Source organism: Centruroides sculpturatus, unplaced genomic scaffold (genome assembly GCF_000671375.1).
Source record: "Centruroides sculpturatus isolate CEXI.00-Female unplaced genomic scaffold, Cexi_2.0 scaffold1881, whole genome shotgun sequence".
NCBI lineage: Eukaryota > Metazoa > Arthropoda > Arachnida > Scorpiones > Buthidae > Centruroides > Centruroides sculpturatus.
The window spans coordinates 13,558-33,193 of record NW_019386097.1 but is presented as its reverse complement, the minus strand read 5'-3'; the positions used below and the strand labels follow the sequence as shown (position 1 = coordinate 33,193).

The 19,636-nt window shown below is 31.7% G+C and overlaps 1 protein-coding gene across 1 annotated transcript; it reads right to left on the bottom strand.

Annotated features, from left to right (window-relative positions):
- Window positions 1–1,497: 1,497 nt before the first annotated feature.
- Window positions 1,498–18,976, bottom strand: LOC111613575 (DNA excision repair protein ERCC-6-like). Its single transcript, XM_023354926.1, has 5 exons — window positions 18,814–18,976; window positions 18,609–18,734; window positions 11,454–11,619; window positions 11,261–11,386; window positions 1,498–1,678 (listed from the first exon to the last, which is right to left on the bottom strand). The coding sequence occupies exons 1-5, from the start codon at window positions 18,969–18,971 to the stop codon at window positions 1,520–1,522; spliced, it is 735 nt and encodes a 244-aa protein (XP_023210694.1). The 5' UTR covers window positions 18,972–18,976; the 3' UTR covers window positions 1,498–1,519.
- Between the last annotated feature and the right edge of the window lie 660 nt (window positions 18,977–19,636).

Below are 19,636 nucleotides of genomic sequence, written 5' to 3'. Positions count from 1 at the left end.
CTTTAAAAGTTTAATAAATTTAAAATAAAAATGCCCTCAACCAAAGGAATTTGACCCTACAAAAACGAAATATAAAGTACATGAGAGAATTATAACTCTTTTTGTTTAACTATAAACATTCTCACGATCAAACCGTATATAGTTTACAGTTATCGGCGAAATTCGTCATATTGTTGTCATTCTAACACCACCTTTAACCCCACACCTGCTAAAACAATTGATCACCTGACGAATTTTCCCACCAACAAGGTATAAAAGCCATCCTCCTTCCCCCTCTCCGGGGAGTCGCTAATCAAGAAGTCGCCATCGCACCATCAAGATAGAATTTCGCTTCCCTCTAACCGGCCGCACCACATATTAGAAGACCTTCGATTCCAACCTTCAACTTGGATCCCGCTTTTCAGAAATTAAAGACCTTCGATATCATCGCAAGAGGTATGAACGCTTTATTGTAAGCTCTCTCTCTCATATGCGAATGAGACGGACCGTGTTAGAACGTTTGTTTTATTATTTGTCTGTAATAAATTGTTAGTTTAGAAAATGGTGTCTTTATTCGACTATGCCAACGCCTTATCGTCGACCCCTCCGACTCTCCTCCACTCGCGTAACGCGTAACCGAACGTTACTACCATCCCTGACAAGAAAGTAGGTCACCGACCAGTGACCGGAAGGAGAGGACTTCTCTTCCCTTCCGGTGGCTCACAAATTGGTGCAGCAGAAGTGGGGTTTCAATCAAGAAATCCCTAGAATCCTCACATTATTAAGCCATGCACTTTTAAAGGTAATTAAAAAAAAATACAAACTGATAAGTACTGATTAGCTTATTTTTATTTTATAGTTTTGTACAAGTGTTGTGTCACTTCTAATCAAAACTGTTTTTTATAATTAAGTAGACTATGTTTCAATAAATATTGTTCTTCTAATTGATTGTCTTTTAATTTTATTTTAACCATTAATATACTTGAATTCTAAATCAGTTCGGTCTAGGTCAAACTAGTTTGGCCTAAAGTATTTAGGCCAAACTAGATTGTCCTGGGCTAAACTAGTATATCCTGTAGGACTCTCGTAGGATAAACCCGTTTGGCCTGCAATCGGGTTTGGCCGGTAACATATATATTAGTTTAAACTAAGACTTAATAAAATGTTTGATAATAAATTTTCAAAGTTATTGAAATATTTGTAACAATTTTGTTTGTTTAAAAATAATTATATTGTTAAAATTTATACTTACTCNCTGCTTTTTATAATTAAGTAGACTATGTTTCAATAAATATTGTTCTTCTAATTGATGGTCTTTTAATTTTATTTTAACCATTAATATACTTGAATAATAATTCTAAATCAGGTCAAACTAGTTAAGCCTAAAGTGTTTAGACCAAACTAGATTGTCCTGGGCTAAACTAGTATATCCTGACATTCGTAGGATAAACCCGTTTGGCCTGAAATCGGGTTTGGCCGGTAACATATATATTAGTTTTAACTAAGACTTAATAAAATGTTTGATAATAAATTTTCAAAGTTATTGAAATATTTGTAACAATTTTGTTTGTTTAAAAATAATTATATTGTTAAAATTTATACTTACTCTTGTAATAGGAATTTCATACTGTGATTTAAAAGTTTGAAGAGAACCAAGTAATGTCCCCTGTTGAACAAAATTATACAAAGCCCATAATTCCTGTAATGTAAGATTTTTATACATTAGATGTCAGAAAAGAATATAAAAATCATAATAAATAATTTAATCAGATTTAGTCAATAATAATTACTAATCAATTATCAAATATATTAATAATGCTTCTTAAGTATCACATGAATTTCTCAGCACACATATTGTTATAAAAATATCATTAATCGTCAGCATATACCTATCATCAATTTAACTCATATATTGAATGGTTATTACAATCTACAATACACTATCCAGAACCTGTAACTGGTGCGTGACGCGTATATATTGTATACTGCTGTTGACGAATGTTTTCGAACAAACTCTTTGCTCTTCTTCAGGTCAACTGGAATTCCCTGGACAGAGTGTATTCTATTTGTTATTTGGTTATTACAATTTTACACTCTTTTGAGAAATAATTTTTGATATTTTACAAACTCTAGTGCAAAGGTCATTTCTTTGATTATTTTTGATCAAAAAATCAGTCAACATTTGCAAGATGTTGAAAAATGCAATTTTCTAAAAAAACAATGCTTTCAGATATTTCAAATATAATACAGTGGTACCTCAGGATACGAATGCCCCAGCGTATGAAATTTTCAGGATACAACATGAAATTTGAACATAATTTTGCTCCACGATATGAACAAAAACTCACCATACAATGTTACATTAGTTTGCAGCGCCATTTTTTATTCACTTCTGTTCATTGGTCTCAGTCCACGAGTTTGTTTCGTCATGGAAGAAGGATCTCGCTCGATAAAGGAAATCTTGAGGTATTATCAGAAAGTGACTGATTTTATCGAAAAGAAACATACCAAAAAGGTTCACACTGGCCATAATTCTGCTTGGAATAATGACATTTGCCTAAGTCATTTTAGAAACATTTTAAAAAGTAGGCAAAGCCAAACCTCTTTGGATAGATATTTTACCAAGTGACCTCTATCCAGTGAAAGTGCTAGTGGAAGTGAAGGAAAGACGGCAAAAAGCAGTGAATAAAAAATCTAAAAAATAAAACATAAAACAAAAAGTTAAAAAATTAGTGTTAAATTATTTTTAAGTTAACTTACATAACATAATGTAACAATAAGTTTTAGTATCATTTTCCCTTCTCCTTTGCCACCAATTTACACCTCCACCGACATCTATCCGCAAAGATAAAGTGCAAATAAAACTACATTTTTTTTTATCAATTATTATTCTATTATGGTCATTTATACATTTACAACTACAAAATGCATTTTTCAGTGTTTTCCTTACTAAAGTTATTTTTTTTTCAATGACTACTTAGCTTTAATTTGAGTGCATTTTTCGTGTTGGAATGAATTATTTGGTTTTACATGTAATCGTACGGGGAAAAATTATTCACCTTACGACGTTTTCATGATACAATCTCAGTTTCGAAATGGATTAATTTCGTATCCTGAGGTACCACTGTATGTGTGCACTTTGAGAAACACACATCGTTAATCTTAAAAGACACTGTGGCCATTTGGCCTTTTTCAAGTGCCACAAAAATACAAACTAAACAAACAACAGAGGAAGAAAAAGCATATGAAAATTAGCAAAAGAAAAAGGGGAAAAAAATACAAATGCGTTAATAGCTAAGAAAAAATTTCACTAAATTGCACTAAAACAGAAAAGCATAATTTATCCACTGTAGTCAAATCCTTCGAAAATTTTCTTCCCCTCTTCCTACATTTTTCCTTGTTTTTTGGTACATATCAATTATTGTTTTATTTTTTTAAATTTTAAGTATGCAAGAAAAAGTGTTTGATCTGCAGAATCATTGGTTTTTCAGTTAAAATGTTTTTACTTTAAAGCTCTGGCTGAGGCGGTTTTTTGTGTTTAAGTTGAATTTCCTCTTGTTAGTTATCTCTTGAAAATCTTTACATAACAAGTTCCAGTATTTTATCATTTGAAAGTTTTGTTGAGGATTTTAAGAAGTTATAGTTTAGAGCAGGGGTCTTCAACCTGGGTTCTCTGGAACATTGACAGGGGTTCTGCAAGAGATCACTATTTACTCAGCCAAAATGCATGTTTTTACATGCATGAAAAATTCCTTGTATAGATGACTTCCATTTTTGGAAGTCATCTATACAAGGAATTTTTCATGTAGAAACAGGGTAGTGGACTGTCTTATTAAAATATTAGATTAATATAATATTAGGTAAAAATTACAATATTAATATAAATTAGATATAAAAAGGCAGTTGATTTTAAAAAATAAATATAAATAAATATTTTATGGATAAAATAAAATCTTGAAATTTGGTAGTCATGTGCTTCAAATACACCAATCAAGACGCATGATGTCGCATATTAGTTCTGTTAATCTCATTCTGTATGTTAAATACAATCACATACAAGCGTACGAGTGAGTATTTATTTTGTTTTTATATCATAATTGATAACTTTTATTATTTATTTACAATTTAATTAGACTACCGTAGCAATAATGAATATGTGGTTGAAAACTGGTAAGCTTCATTCCACGGATGTGGGAACTAGTTTCGCTACTACTGTTGAAAATGAACTAGATGTTAGTACCAAAAAGTCATCTGGTGATTTGGATTTACCCATTCGTAAAAAGCAGAAGTATAATAAAGAATACATAAAATTTGATTTTGCATGGATTGGTGATGAAAATGAACCAAAAGGGTTATGTGCTGAATGTGAACATGTGACAACATGTTCACATTCAGCTTGCAAGAGCTTGTTGTCTTCATCAACAAGCTCTTGTAGTGAAGAAGATACCAGAAGAGCTAAAAGACACTTAATGATTGTGTTAAAATTATAAATTTTATCAAATCAATACCATTAAATTCAAGAGTTTTCAATTTATTGTGTGAAAGTATGGGAAGTTTACATAGAACACTACTGTTACACACAGACATCCGTTGGTTATCTCATGGAAAAGTGTTAGCACGATTTTGTGAATTAAAAGATGAAATAAGAATTTTCTTATCTGAACATGCACCTCAATTAGCTCAAAAAATTAAATGATGCAGTTTGTATTCAGAAAATGGTATATCTAGCAGATATTTTTACCTATTTAAATGGGCCCAACACATCACTCCAAGGAACAAATATCAATATTTTCAAGATAAAATTGACACTACTCTTTTGAAATTGAAATTTTGGGCAGATTGCATTTTGAAAGAAAATATTGAATGCTTTCCTAGTTTGCACAATATTTTAGTAGACAGTAATGCTAATCTCGATAAAAATGTAAAAAATAATTTGGTCCAACATTTATTGATCTGAAAAAACATTTCTTGAATATTTTCTTGTTCAAATTATCTTGGATTCAGAATCCTTTTCAAGACTGACACCTCCAAACTCCCAATAAAAAAAAAAGAACAACAAATTGATATATTAACTGACACTCAATTGAAACTAAAATTTAATCAAATTGATATTATGCATTTTTGGATTGACATTAGAAATGAATATCCTGAAATTGCCAAAAGAGCTGTGAAACAGCTAATGTAATTTGTATCAACCTATATATGCAAAAAATCTCTCTCTTTGTATGCTGCCACAAAAACAAAATACAGAAACAGATTGGATGCTGAAGATGACATTAGGCTGCAGATTTCAACAATTATTCCCGATGTAAAAATGCTTTGTGATAAAAAAATAAGCACAGTCAAGTCATTAAAAGAATTTTCTTTTTATTAATTTGTTATAATATAAAATATTGTTCCTTTTGTTAATTATTCATAAAATGTATTCTAGAAAATAAATAAAATAAAACCTGATTTGCTACCTCACTATTCTTATTATGTTTGTATTAAGATTAAATAAAGATACAAGAATAATTTTGCAAATTAGAGTATAAAAAAGCTTTGATAAACTATTTTATATGCTACTTAAACATGAGGTTCCTTCAAGAAAACCATGAGCTCGAAGGGTTCCTAAAAGTGTAAAAGGTTGAAGACCCCTGGTTTAGACTATGGCAGTAATTTTCCTTTCTGCAATGATTTTCAATTATGCTTAGAAGATAACTGTTGTGTGTTTTAAGCTTTATAAATTTAAAGAAGAGAAGTACAGTTTTGCTTTGCGTATAAAGTTTTTATGTTGTCAATTTTTTCTTGTTGATAACAATAGGAAGTTGATTCGTAGTAGTTTAATTTGAAAATGGCTCTCATTAATGATTTTGTTGTATTTGTAGATGGTTAGCGATATAGTCTGATGCAGTTCCCCATATAGTTATACGCTATTGAATTTTAATTCTTTACAGATATGAGTCGTTATATATATATAATGACTCATATCTGTAAATATCAAAAAATTTTTAATAAATAAAATAAATGCTGCAAGTACCTACTTCACTGGGTTTTTATTTGTTCATACATTTATATGTAACTAGCTGCAAGGACCCGCTTCGCTGGGCAAAAAGTAACGATAGTGAAGATTAAGATAATTACATTATAGCCAATCTTTCCCGTTTTCACAGAATGCAAGAATTAGGTCCCCCGTTTCCAGACTAATTAGAGAATTTTTACGTTTAGTCAAACGAACTATTTTCAACGTTTCTGGAACGTTTACAATCGTTCTATAATCGAACCAATATTCGAATTTTATGTTCGAATTCAAATTCGAATATTGTTCGAATTAAATTCGAACAAATTCGAATATAACATTCGAAATAGAAAACCACTTTCAACCACTTTCAGCCCCATATCTCCCGCACTCTTATAGCTATCGAGACACAACCACCATAGTGCACGAATGGAGACTTGGGGCTACTACCACATACAAACACCATTCACATGCGATGTGTAGTTTTGGCGGAAAAGTGAAATATAGGGACACACGCGTCCATTTATATATATATATATATATAGTTTTTTTTAATATATAAAAGACTGTTTCTTTTCCTGTACATAATCTTTCTCTGATTCGATGTATTTTCCTATAATTTTCAAGTTGCTCTTCTGTCTGATTATTTCTGTTTCGTTGATAATTTTCTCATAGCAATGTTCAACGTACTTCTCTTTCTTCCATGGTTTCATTTCTCCATGCCATCTTTTGCCTTTGAGATATGATTCGAGACCACAAAAATTCTTTCTTACGCTTTGGCATTGTTTTGTATATTTTTTACTTTCCACACTTCACTATTCACTTTTCACTTTTTTCTGTTATTTGTACACTTTTACTTATGAAAAATCAACTGAAGCATGTGTGTCACACGTCTCCAAAAGTCATCCCACTACTCACACATAACGGTCCTCAACTATTCCAAAACATTTTCGACTATTCAAAAACATTTAAGATTAAGATTACATTATAGCCAATCTTACCCGTTTTCACAGAATGCAAGAATTAGGTTCCCCGTTTCCAGACTAATTAGAGAATGTTTACATGGTCTAAAAATATGTTCAATTTCCCGCAAAAACACAAAAAACAGCATCTGCACCTGTAAATCTTGCACACTGCTTTCTCTTAACACTTCCTTTTTTTATTGAACACTTTCATTGTTACACATTTTAGAAGTCAACCACTTTCAACCCCATATCTCCCAAACCCTTATAGCTATCAAGACACAACCACCATAGTGCACGATGGGAGACTTAGGGCTACTACCACACACAAACACCATTCATGTGCAATGTGTAGTTTTGGCTGCAGAGTGAAATATAGGCACAAACACGTCCATTTATATATATATATACATTATATAATGGAATGGAAAATGATATTAGTAAAAATATTTTTCCTACATTGTAAGCTTACAAATTTTGTATATTTTTCAAATTTTTAATAATGTAATATTTAATTACTTCTAAGAATCTTTCTTCTTTCTTTTCACCAATAAAACAATTTTTTCTCTGAAAATACAGGTACCTCTCATAAACACAGTACTTCTACAAAATGATCTCCAGTTTCACTCTAACACAGTTTTGGAAATCCTCTGTACAACATTCCACAATTTTTATGTGTAAACTTTGATATATTTGTTTTTATTCAAGTAAGCACATGTATTGTCTCAAATTTGCTCATGAATTTTAGAATATTGTAATTTGTTTTGTGCTTTTTGTCAGCTTTACTGTAATGAAAACTGATAATGCAATTTTTTTCTTCCTTGTCCTAACTTTCTCATTGTCCAGGTGTTGTTGTCATTGCTTTCAACTTTAGCGCTTAAGACTTGTCATTGTGTTTTATTTTTATAGATTAATCTTCATATTTAGTAAAGTTTGATTAAACATTTTTAGATAAGTGCTATTAAACTTTTTTTAAACTGTACGTAAGCAATCATTTGTAAAATGACGAACAAAATACAGCAGTATATCAGTACTCAAACACTAATTCTGGAAAATGTCTCTAGCTATTCAACTGAACAAATGCGACCTGCTAAAACAAATTTTCAATTAATAACAGATCTTTATTATGTCACCTATGTCACTCATAAAAAATTTTTTGATAAAAATAAAAAATATGGAAATTTTGCTGATACTTCTGATCAAGATCAAGAAAAAAGCTGAGATGACAATAAGAAGAAAATGCTCTCGTTTAACTAAAATTAATATTAATGTATAACACGGTACTTTTATTAATTATTGATTGCCTTAATAAACATATTTCTCTTAATTATGAATAGTATACTTTTGCTACCTTTGGAAGGTAACCCTACATTTTTCTTAGTCTTTTGTTTCATATAGCATGGATTTGCATAACACAGCACATTTTTGGAATGTAAATACCATGTTATATGACCTGTTTAAACTTAAGTATGAGTTTCATATTTGAATATGGAAAATGTTGAGGTTATGAACATTCAAAGTTTGTTATATTCAAAACATTGTATTTAACTCTTAACATTATATTCAGATGGCCAAGTGGTTAAGGTGACAGCCTACTGTTCTAGGAGACTTGAAATCAAATCCAAGCATGTTGAAAAACTGGATATGTTGTCTGGCTGGATATGATTTGTCTGGATATGTTGGGACCTGTTCCTCATTACATGGCTGCCCTATAAGCAAAATCCATAATGGGCTTACTAAAAAAAACTCTCTGAGCGCTGACAAGGTGCATAAAGTTAAAAAAAAAAAAAAAAAGACATTTTAGTCAAACTAATCATATACACATATTATGTAAACAGGAAAGACATCACGAAAGCTGTTGATGGAGTAGCAGTAATATCAGATCACACTCTCTACCTGCGCATAGCATCATACCCCACGGCTATAAGCATTATTCAAGTATACGCACCTACAAAAGCTGCCCCAGAAGATGTCATAAACGAATTCTACGAACAGCTTGAGAAGACACTCTGACTTGCAAAAAGAGGGGGCATCAAAATAATTTGCAGAATGCCATGACCTATGTATCACAACACATGGTACAAACAACATCCGCAAAGACTGTACACATGGAAAAGTCCTCAAGACAGAGAATACAGAATAGTACAAAATCAAATAGACTTCATCCTCATCAACAAACGATACAGAAACTCAATTCACAATGTTAAAACAAGGCCTTCAGCCGACTGCTACACAGATCATAATTTACTCTATGCCAGGTTCACTTAAAGTTACAAATGTCAAAAAGAATAAGTTACATTACAACCTTGATAGGCTGAAAATATGCGAGATCAGGCAACATTTTAGTGAGGTGATTGATTGCAAAAGAAATCCAAGACGACGACATACCCTCTGTAGAGAAACACTGGGAAAACATAAAAAGTGCAATTAAGAATGTTGTCTGTACCTTACTTAACAAAAAGGAAAGAGAGCGGAAGAACCCTTGGATCACAGAGGACATTTTGACACTGATGGAGGAATGCAGAAAGTTTAAGAACCAAAACCCTGGAGAATACAAAAAACTTCATCGGATGATCACGCATGAATGCGCCAAAGCTAAAGAAAAGTGGTTCAAGGAAAAATGTGAAAGAATAGCAGAGCACGAGAAAAAGCACCATACCAGAGAAGTCCATAGAATCATCAAAGAAACCATGAAAGAACATAAGAAAACAAAGAAGAGCGTAACAAATTTAATAGACCAACAAAGCAAAATGAAATATGGAAAGGAAGAAAAAGCTAAAACTTGGACAGAGGACATCAAAGATTTGTTTGGAGATCACAACAGACATCCCCAGGTTCATACAACAGAAGGAGATGCTGCCCCTCCAATTACGCTAAGAGAATTAGAACATGCCATGGACTCCATGAGATGTGGAAAAGCTTCTGATCCTTGGGCACATCAGCAAAACTATCATTACTAGATCTTTTTAATAAAATCTACAAAGATGGACAGCTACCACTCAACTTCAAAAAATCCACTTTCATCCCAATTCCAAAGAAGCACAATGCCAAGCGGTATGACCAATTCCGAACCATAAGTCTAACGAGCGATAGCCTAAAGCTCTTACTAAAAATTATAGGACAACGAATAAGAAACAAAATGGAAGCTCAGATAGGACTATCGCAATTTGGGTTTAGACTTGGAACAGGCACTATTGATGCACTGTTTGACATGAGAATTTTATCAGAAAGAGCCATAGAAATGCAAAGGGAGTTGTACATTGGTTTCGTTGACTACAAAAAAGCTTTTGACAAAGTACAACACCCACTTTTAATGGAAACATTAGAGAGTCAATCTAGACACAAATGACTACAAACTGATCGGCAACCTATACTGGGACCAGACTGCCACAGTTAAGCTGGACGACATAGAAACAGCACCATGTCAGATAGAAAAAGGATGTGTATTATCACCCACACTTTTTAATGTCTTCTCCAAACAGATAACACAGGAATGTTTCTGAGAGGATGTGGGGATCAGGGTCGGAGGAGTGAATATCAATAACATCCAGTACACATGATTTAATTTGAATTTTTCTAACTATGTAATAATAATTATTAATTGGGTTCATAAATTATGGTTTTATTTGTGTGCAATAAATAATGTTTGAAATTTTGGATCCTGAAAATATTCTGTACCCCTTTTCATATGTTGCATTGCATCATATATTATTTCTTGCTGCCTGCAGATGGTTACATTTGGTCAACCACATTGTGAGCAAAAAAAAAATCAACAAGACAGCCAAGGAGGCAAATTCCCTGACTTTCCAGGATTTTTTCCAAACACTAATGAAAATCCCTGATTTTCCAGTCGCATAAGAACCCTGTATATTGAAACTTGTTACATTAACACAATGATTTTTCTCTATTGTATCACATATATCATCAAGTTGTGAGATTATTTAATTTTATCCTTCTGAATAGAAATTCAATGATAAATATCTACATTAAAAAGCTGTCTAATTGGTAGATGAAGGATGGATACCTCTAACTTGTATAATTTATTTGAAATTAATTTTAAAACAGTATATAAATAGAATATAACAGCATCTAATCATAATTTTAAAAATACAACTGAGGTATTCTATAAATGAATCAATTATTATATTGATAATTTTATTAAAATAAAAATATAAATAAAATGCCTGCTGGGAATAATAGAGGATACAGATAGATTTATAATCATTGAATAGTTAAGAATTTAAACTGATTGAAAATGCAATATTTTGTCTATTTGAACATTATTTATTTTTATATTAAGGTTACATTGATACTTACTTACCTTCAGATTATTTTGAATAGGTGTGCCAGTTAACACAATTCGATTTCTAGCAGGAATATCATGAACAGCTTTTGTTGTTTTTGTTGGATTTTTGATTCTATGGCCTTCATCAAGAATAACATAATCCTGAAAGAAATATAATATCATCATTATTATTAATTGTATAAGCAACAAAAGGCAACAAGATACTTACCCAGACAAATTCACGTCCTTCTCGTTTAGATAATATTTCACTGTTTGTTATTACAGTTCCATAGCTTGTTAATAGAACACCTCCATAACACTGAACTTTTATTAAATTCCTTTCACGTTTTCTCTTATTAGAACTATAAAAATTGCTTGTATTCATGCCAGGAACCCTTTAATATTCAAAATAAGATTCTTTAATCTTTATGTAAAATATTATTTTTAGTATATAATTTTATTATACAGTTTCTAAATATTTCATTTTAATTGTTGCTGTGATATTGGTCCCAATGTTTCCAATGAAATGCCAAGGAATGTACAGTACACAAGCCAGAAAATCACAAGATCACATGTGATTTATATGAATAATAAAATACTCAATAATGAGATTAAGGATTGTGTTAATGAAAGAAAAAAAACACTATGTTAAATGAAGTATAAGAATCACAAAATTATATTTATGTCAACAAAATATCTGATTGATTGAATTTACAAATTGGATTATTGAGTTTACAATAGAAATGTAAATTGAAAGAGAAAAATCCACTGGGAAAAAAGCATCTCAGATAAGGGATGAATCCTTGCATGACCCTCACAGACTCTTGGTCATAGTTCAGAGCCAATCAAAGAGATAAAATTTGACTATCCAACAGAAAAAGTTCACAGATGATGCTGGGGATATTAAAACAATTTAAGAGAGACAGACAAAAAAGATTAGGGGTGAGATGAAGATAGACTCCCATACTCATAACTTCAAGAAGTCCTCTGAACTGACCAGAGAATTTAAGAGAAGACAATTATCCAAAATAGAACTTTTCATCTTTACTGTGGGTTTGCCAACAAGTGGGAGCATTAACTCATCCCCAGGGTGAATGAGTGGTGATAGTATATATGTAGGAGAGTGGACATGGAAACAAGTCTCCTTCCAACCCATTTATTAAAACATTTAAAAGGAGCATACAAAACTTCCTGTAAATCAATTATAACTTTAAGTCCAGATGTGTAAGATCATCCATTCCATTACATGTCCTTTGGCAAGGTAGATGCTCTGGAGCAGAGTAGATCCAAAAGGTTGAGTTGAGTCAAAGAACTGGATACAATCCTTGGTTTGGGTTGGTAGAGAAGATGAGGCTGACACACAGGCACAAACAATATTCAGAACACACACTGATCTTAAGCATATATTTAAGTACAACAGTTGAGAAAAAAGTATACCTGGACAATTGGTGGGGAAGAAGTCGAGTGCCCACTGTTTAAGTAGGGTTTTACTGAATTAAAAGAAATTGGATTGGGTTACTTCTTCATCCCTTGCTTCCTAATTGGTCATCTTTCTGCTTTTTGGGTGTAACCAAACTTAGATTTGGGTGCGAGAAAGGTTGACCATCCACATACAATTTGTAAGGTCCCGGACGGATATTGAAATCTTATGCTTTTGATGACAAATATCCAGTGGGACAGTTAATCTTTCACCTTTCAAAATTAAAACAAAGCAAGACTTAAAGTATAGCTTAAACAATAAAAGTTGTTTTCATCAAAACAGAAAACAAGACTAGAATTGCAGAGAGAATATCAAAGTTTGGAGGAATTTTAGATAATTGGGATCTGGTTAAGTGTTAATAATGACCTCTCCCATGCCTCGAAAGGTTTCAAATTGTCACCGGGTGATGAGGGAAGACCAATCAGAATGCAGAATAGAGGAAACCTACAAAAACAAATGTTTCAAGGACATGACATTCTTTGCTCCAAAAATTTGTTTTTCCTCCAAAATCTGCTATTCGTACTCTCATGGTTGTTCTATCTCCAAGGTTCATTCTTTCTCCAAGAACTGTTATATCCAAAGCTTAATAGTGAGCCCCGGGCTGTTGATCTTGTAGCCCATCAACAAGAGACCAAGTAAAGAAATCAAATGGGACATCTGGACTTTTACTGGACTCTCTCTCTTCTTAAAAAGAAATATCAAAGGAGAATTATACCGACAAGGATACAGAAAGTTTTGTAAGAAAAATTTCAATATTTTATTAATTAAATGGGAAAAAGAATGGTAAGCCTGTCTCAGGATGTATTTCACACCTATACATGATTGTTTCAACCCCTCGACCATCCTGACAATTGCACACAATCAGCACACATTACAGATTTGATATCTTATTTCAACTCTGTCCGAGAATTGTTTATTGAACTTTATCCCTTTTTCTCGTAATTTAAGCAATTATGTTTTGATACTATGACAATCAAGAATCCTAATGATGACATTATGATCCTCTCCTTATGATAAATCTATAATTTATTTAAAGTTCATTCTTATATATATATATATCAGGGTTCATTTTTCTGAGTGAACACCTGAAACTTCTTGTTGTCTACACTCGTCTTGCACTCACGAATTATATCACTTTATTTTTAATTCTTCTGGAAAAATGACAATATACATTTGTTTTTTCTTCTAGCAGTATTTTCTCCTCATTGCAATGCTGTTTATTCTATGCATTCTTTAGTTATTAATCTGTTACTTTCACATTCTTTTAATTTTTATGTATGTTTTCTGGGTTTGGACCCAATCTGGAACCTCACATTACCAATTTGGACAAGTATCATTTTGATGTGCTGTCAAATCATCTTAAAGAAGAAATTCCAATAATAACACCCTGACACTAAATTTGAGCTCAGAATATCTCTTTAAAATTCTGAAGTCAAGAATTTATGTACAGAGGTATCTTGTTTCCCTAGTTCTCAAATAACTTTCTCATTATGTATATAATTTTGACCACATAAAATCATATTGTCCAGGATTTCCCAACAAAAAAACAGTTGGTTAAAATTAAGAACACTTCTGCTTTTACATGGTATAAACATTCCCAGAAAGTCTATGTTAAAAAAAAAACCATATAAAAAGAGAGATACTATACATATGAAAAAATGGAAGACATGGAAGGCTCTATATCTTAAAACCCAATGAAAAATAATATTATAGTATATGTTCAGACATTAATATATGAAATATAAAACAGGCTAATTATATGAAAATCTATGTTAAATTATAATTTGGGGTTTTATGAGCTTAAATGCATTTTTCATTTCATAAACTTATTTTATTTTAATTTATATATAAATTAAAATAAAATATGTCACTAATTAACAGACAAAAACTGAATGAAAAAATATGATTTACATGCGTAGTAACTAAATTTTATTTGCACTTTCATAATAAATGCAAAATCACTTTTATCATTCAAAATATTTTAGTCATCCTCTTCATGCTCCATTGGTGAGATTTCCTGTTTCATCTTGGACAAAATTAGCAGTTGTTAACAGCATTGCTAAAGTTTCTTTGGTTTTGACAACTAATTCAGTTATCAGTCATTATGATCCTGTTTTTGTGGGTCATTGTATAATTCTTGCTGACAGGTCAAACATGACCTTGGGGCATGTTTGACCTGTCAGCATTCTTCAGCTATTCAACAATGTGATCATGTTTAAGAAATTCCCAATTTATTGACCAGCTAGATCTCTCTTTACTATCTCGACTCTATTATATATAGTGCAGAGAAAGTATGGCAATTAGCCAAAAACTGACACCCCAATATTTTTACACTTTTGGACTTAGGGGACCTTGAAATTTCAAGAAATGCAAACAAATCCAGGATTTTTTTTCTGTATATATGGATATTCGTGTGGGGGTGGCACAATTTTGTTCACACACTTTAAAACTTAATAACTTCTATGATTCATGTCAGAAATTTCTAAAAGTTTGCTGGGATGTTTTGTGTATTAAGGGGATTGACTCTATTAAATTTTGGTGGTTACAGATTGAGGGGATGGGCACAAAGAGGGTCCTACTCAAGACATGATACATGTCTTGAGTAGGACCAGACTTAATGATTATACTCACTATTAACATCTACAATTTTTATAACACTCATCTTTACCATCAAAATTAAGCTTTTTGCCATTTTATAATAATTAAAAACAAAAATTTTTTTAATGAAATATAACAGGTGGCATCACATCAGTTTTAAATGTTGCTGAGAAAGTTAACCAACTCATTGCTGGATTTTTTAATTAGAGTTATAGCAAGTGGAATCTCATCATCATCTTTAGTAAAACATCAACAGCACACCGCGATATATAACAACTAACCTCTAAAAACCAATACTGGTGCGTTTCTCCAAAAAAAAATACAATATCACAAATGTTTTCAAAATGTTTTTCAAAGTTCTTCCTCAGGTGAGAAACTGACAAAAAATTGAATAAAATTTGATGGAACACTTTCTGAAAGAGCTCCGTAAAACTATTCAGAGAAACCTTGTGCGTTTGACGACATCATTGCGCATGCGCCTTCCTCAGAAGTAAAAAATCTCTCTATTAACATCCGTCGTATATAAATGCTTGCCATGCTATGGATAAAGATAACTCCTCCTTACTGTTAATACCCTTATTATTTTGGGCGGTTTTGTATATATAAATCGCCTCCATCCACCTCAAATGTTCCGTATGTTGCATGGAGCGGATGATCTTAGCATCATCAAACATCGGTTGGATGTCCGAATCTGTGGCATAACGCACCAAAGATGTTGTAATTCTCTTATGGAGTATGTCCACTTTATGTTCTTTCAGTCTCACCCCCAATGAGCACTTTGTGGAGCCTACATATATTAAATCCTCATCACATCTGTGATCTTTTAACGGGATGGTATACACTCCAGATAACATGTTTTGGTTGGGAGTATCCTTCGCATTAAGGAGCAGCTCAAATATATTAGGACATCTTCTATAAGTGATGCGGATTTGTCTCTTTTTAGCAATTTCCGAATAAAGCTTCTCTAGATATGGATTATATGTAACCGGAAAATTGTCTTTATGGTTTGTTGTTTCTTGCTCTTGCGCACTGATTCTCGTAGCTTGTTGGGGTTGAATTATTCTTCTGGATAACCTACTAATCAGGTTATGATACCCATGACGTTCAGCAATCTGAGTTAAAGTGTTAAGCTCCGTTTTAAGCGCGTATCCTGTTGAGGAGTGAGTGTAAGCCCTTTTGACTAATGCATTAAACGCTGCAACTTTGTATTGTACTGGGTCACACGATCCTGTCAGTATGTACAACTGCTCTGCCAGTGGTTTTCTGTAGACCTCCATGAGGATCGCTTGCTGTCTGCTCATTCTGACTTCTTCATTCTTCTTCAAATAATGCCAGTAGTGGCAGTAACTGTCAGGTCCATCCAAATACCATTTTTTTCATCTGAAAAGACTATTTGGGTCCATTCCTCTTTCCATGTCATCTTGTCTATGGTCCACTTTAATCTAGCTGTTTTGTGCAATTGTGTTAATTTTGGTTTGGCAGCCATTTTTGTAAATTTGGCATTTTTATGATTATGCATACATCTCCATACAGTTTCTGGTGAAACTGCAATTGGTAATATTGATGTTGACTGTCAGTAGTCGAAAAATCTTTTTTTTCATTTCTAGGTGTAAGGAGTTTAGACCTTCCACATCGCTTATTTATGTCATAATTTTCATCCGGAGTTAATAGATTTCTCACAGCACATGTAGATCGATTTACAACTGCTGAAATTTGTTTTAGAGATTGTCCTGCTCCTTTTAGTTGGTAAATATCATGTATTTCCAACTCTGTTAGTGTTTTTCCATGAGGCATTGTTTTAAATCATAAAAAACCATTTAAAATTGGCCCCACATTGTAATAATAAACAATACTATCCTCTGGTGACAACTAATTAAACCAATAATTAATTAAAAACTTATCATGCTAATTTTATGCACCTGTGTTTATACTTTAGAAACAATCAAAAATTGAAAATCTTTTATAATTGTTTTTTTTTAATTGTCAGATAGTTCTAAAAATTTCAGAAAATGTATAAATTGATGTTGTAAACAACATACTAATATAATAAGTACATTACTATTGTTAATGTTTTTGTTATTAAAAAATGTTGGGTGTGTTTATAATTTTGTAACGGACTGTATTGGTGGTAGAAACTTAAAAATTTGCAGGTGTGTTCCTTTTGTAAAGTTTACGCGTGCTAAGAAAAGATTTTACGAAATTCAACCCTAAAGGGATGAAAAAAGGCAAAAATTTGTATGAAAATTTTTACTGCGTGGGCACATTAGATCAAAACTTAGGTCATAAAATGTGTAAAAAATAATAATTAATGATCTGTAAAGCGTTTTTATGAAATTATCCCTTATTATAAACTTGAAAATTAAATTAACTTTTTTATTTTATTGTACAAAATTATTTATCGTAACTGAAGTTAATAAGTAGTAGGTTATGGTGCAGAAAAATCAGCTTTTCCGCATTTTTGGGAAGAAGTCTGTTCCTCTTCGTATACATTTCCTGCTTCACTAAAAAGCCTCTCTGAATACACACTGCTTGAAGGAGCCAAATATACTATTCGTTGCATCATTAATAGTTTTCCAATGTTTTATGTACATTAAAATGTTTTTAAGTAATAATTAACATAATTATAACACAGTGGAACCTTGCTTAACAAGCATAATTCATTCCAGAATCTTACTCATAATGCGAAACACTCGTTAAGAAAAACAGTTTTTCCCATGTAAATTAATGTAAACTATGATAATGTTACATGCCGAAAAAAATACTCAAATATTTTGTGTGTAACATTTATTCAAAGATAATTACACAATATACATTGTTAAGGAGCATGAGTCATTCTCGTCTTTTCTTCTAGTGCAGAATGAACCAACCTGGAATGCGATTTCAATTTGCAGTAAAAAAAATGAATAAATCACAGATAATGTCTGATAAACACACCAAATAATATGCCAAATTCTTGGGATATGTGAAGGCTATAATTAAATATTAGAAATTAAATAATTTGACTAGAAGTAGGCAGTTACACTGCATTTGGGGCTTCCCCTCTTCTCATCACTCATTAAACGAGTCAACTTTTTACAATTTGTTTTGCTTGTTATGTGAAATACTCATTATGCAAGGTTCCACTGTAATTTAAAATTGTAGAATTCTTTTTTTTTGAAGACCATATACAAATATTAGTAAATTTAATATTAATGATAATTAAAAAGTCAAACATTAAAACTGACTAATTTTTTATGATAACCTATGTCATCATGTATTATATTAACACACAATTTATATTGAAATTACATTACATGCAGAACTTACCATTTTTTAAATTCTCTATCCCAATTTGGTAGAAGGGAAACAGGCATTATGATCAATACATGCTTTATTTCTTCCAAATCAAACATTCCAGAGAGAAAAGCAATTATCTGAATAGTTTTTCCTAATCTGTATTATAAATTACACACACAAATATATATAGGAATATATTAACAAAATAATACATATAGAATATGAGATGTTATACCCCATATCATCTCCTAGAACACCGCCTTTCTTTTTCTTATATAAATTCCAAAGCCATTTAACACCATCTCTTTGATAGGAATACAATTTATTGAACAACTCATGATGAAGATAAAAATTATCTCCAACTTCAATCATATCTTTATTTATCTTCTCCATATTCTTCTAGGCTGAATAATAAATTTCAAATATTTTTAAATAATAAAAACAAATGTAATGTGTACTACTTATGACAAATATGTGAAGATTATTAAGAAAATCATTACTAATGCAAAATATAAATTCAAAAAATCTCTTAGCAGAACATTTCAGCAAGAACTAGAAGAATTATGTTGGAATTCTGCTGGGCCCACAGTGTAATCGTCAAGTGGAGAGAGACAAGACCTAATGTATCCAGAAGGGACAACCCTCAAAAAATTTCTGGGTTTTTCATTCCAACTGGATTCATTCTCACTGGTTTCCCAGAGCAGTAGGCTGACACCTTAACCACTCAGCCATTCAGCTGTCAACAGAACATAGATTACACAAACATGATATAAACACAAATGGCAGAAAATTAAGAAATTATTTATAACAGATAATTCTGTACATTGATATTCTTTCTAACCAATATGTTGATTTAAAAAAAAAAAAAGTGAATGAATTCAGAAATATTACCCAATTTAATCCTCTGAATGTCTCTCTTGTATTTTGAAAACAATCTTTTTAATAAAATTGTAATTTTTACTTTCCTGGCTGTTTATATATAACAGGGAAAGTATGGCAATCCGGCAAAAACTGACCCCCTACATTTTTATATTTTTAGACTTAGACACCTTGAAATG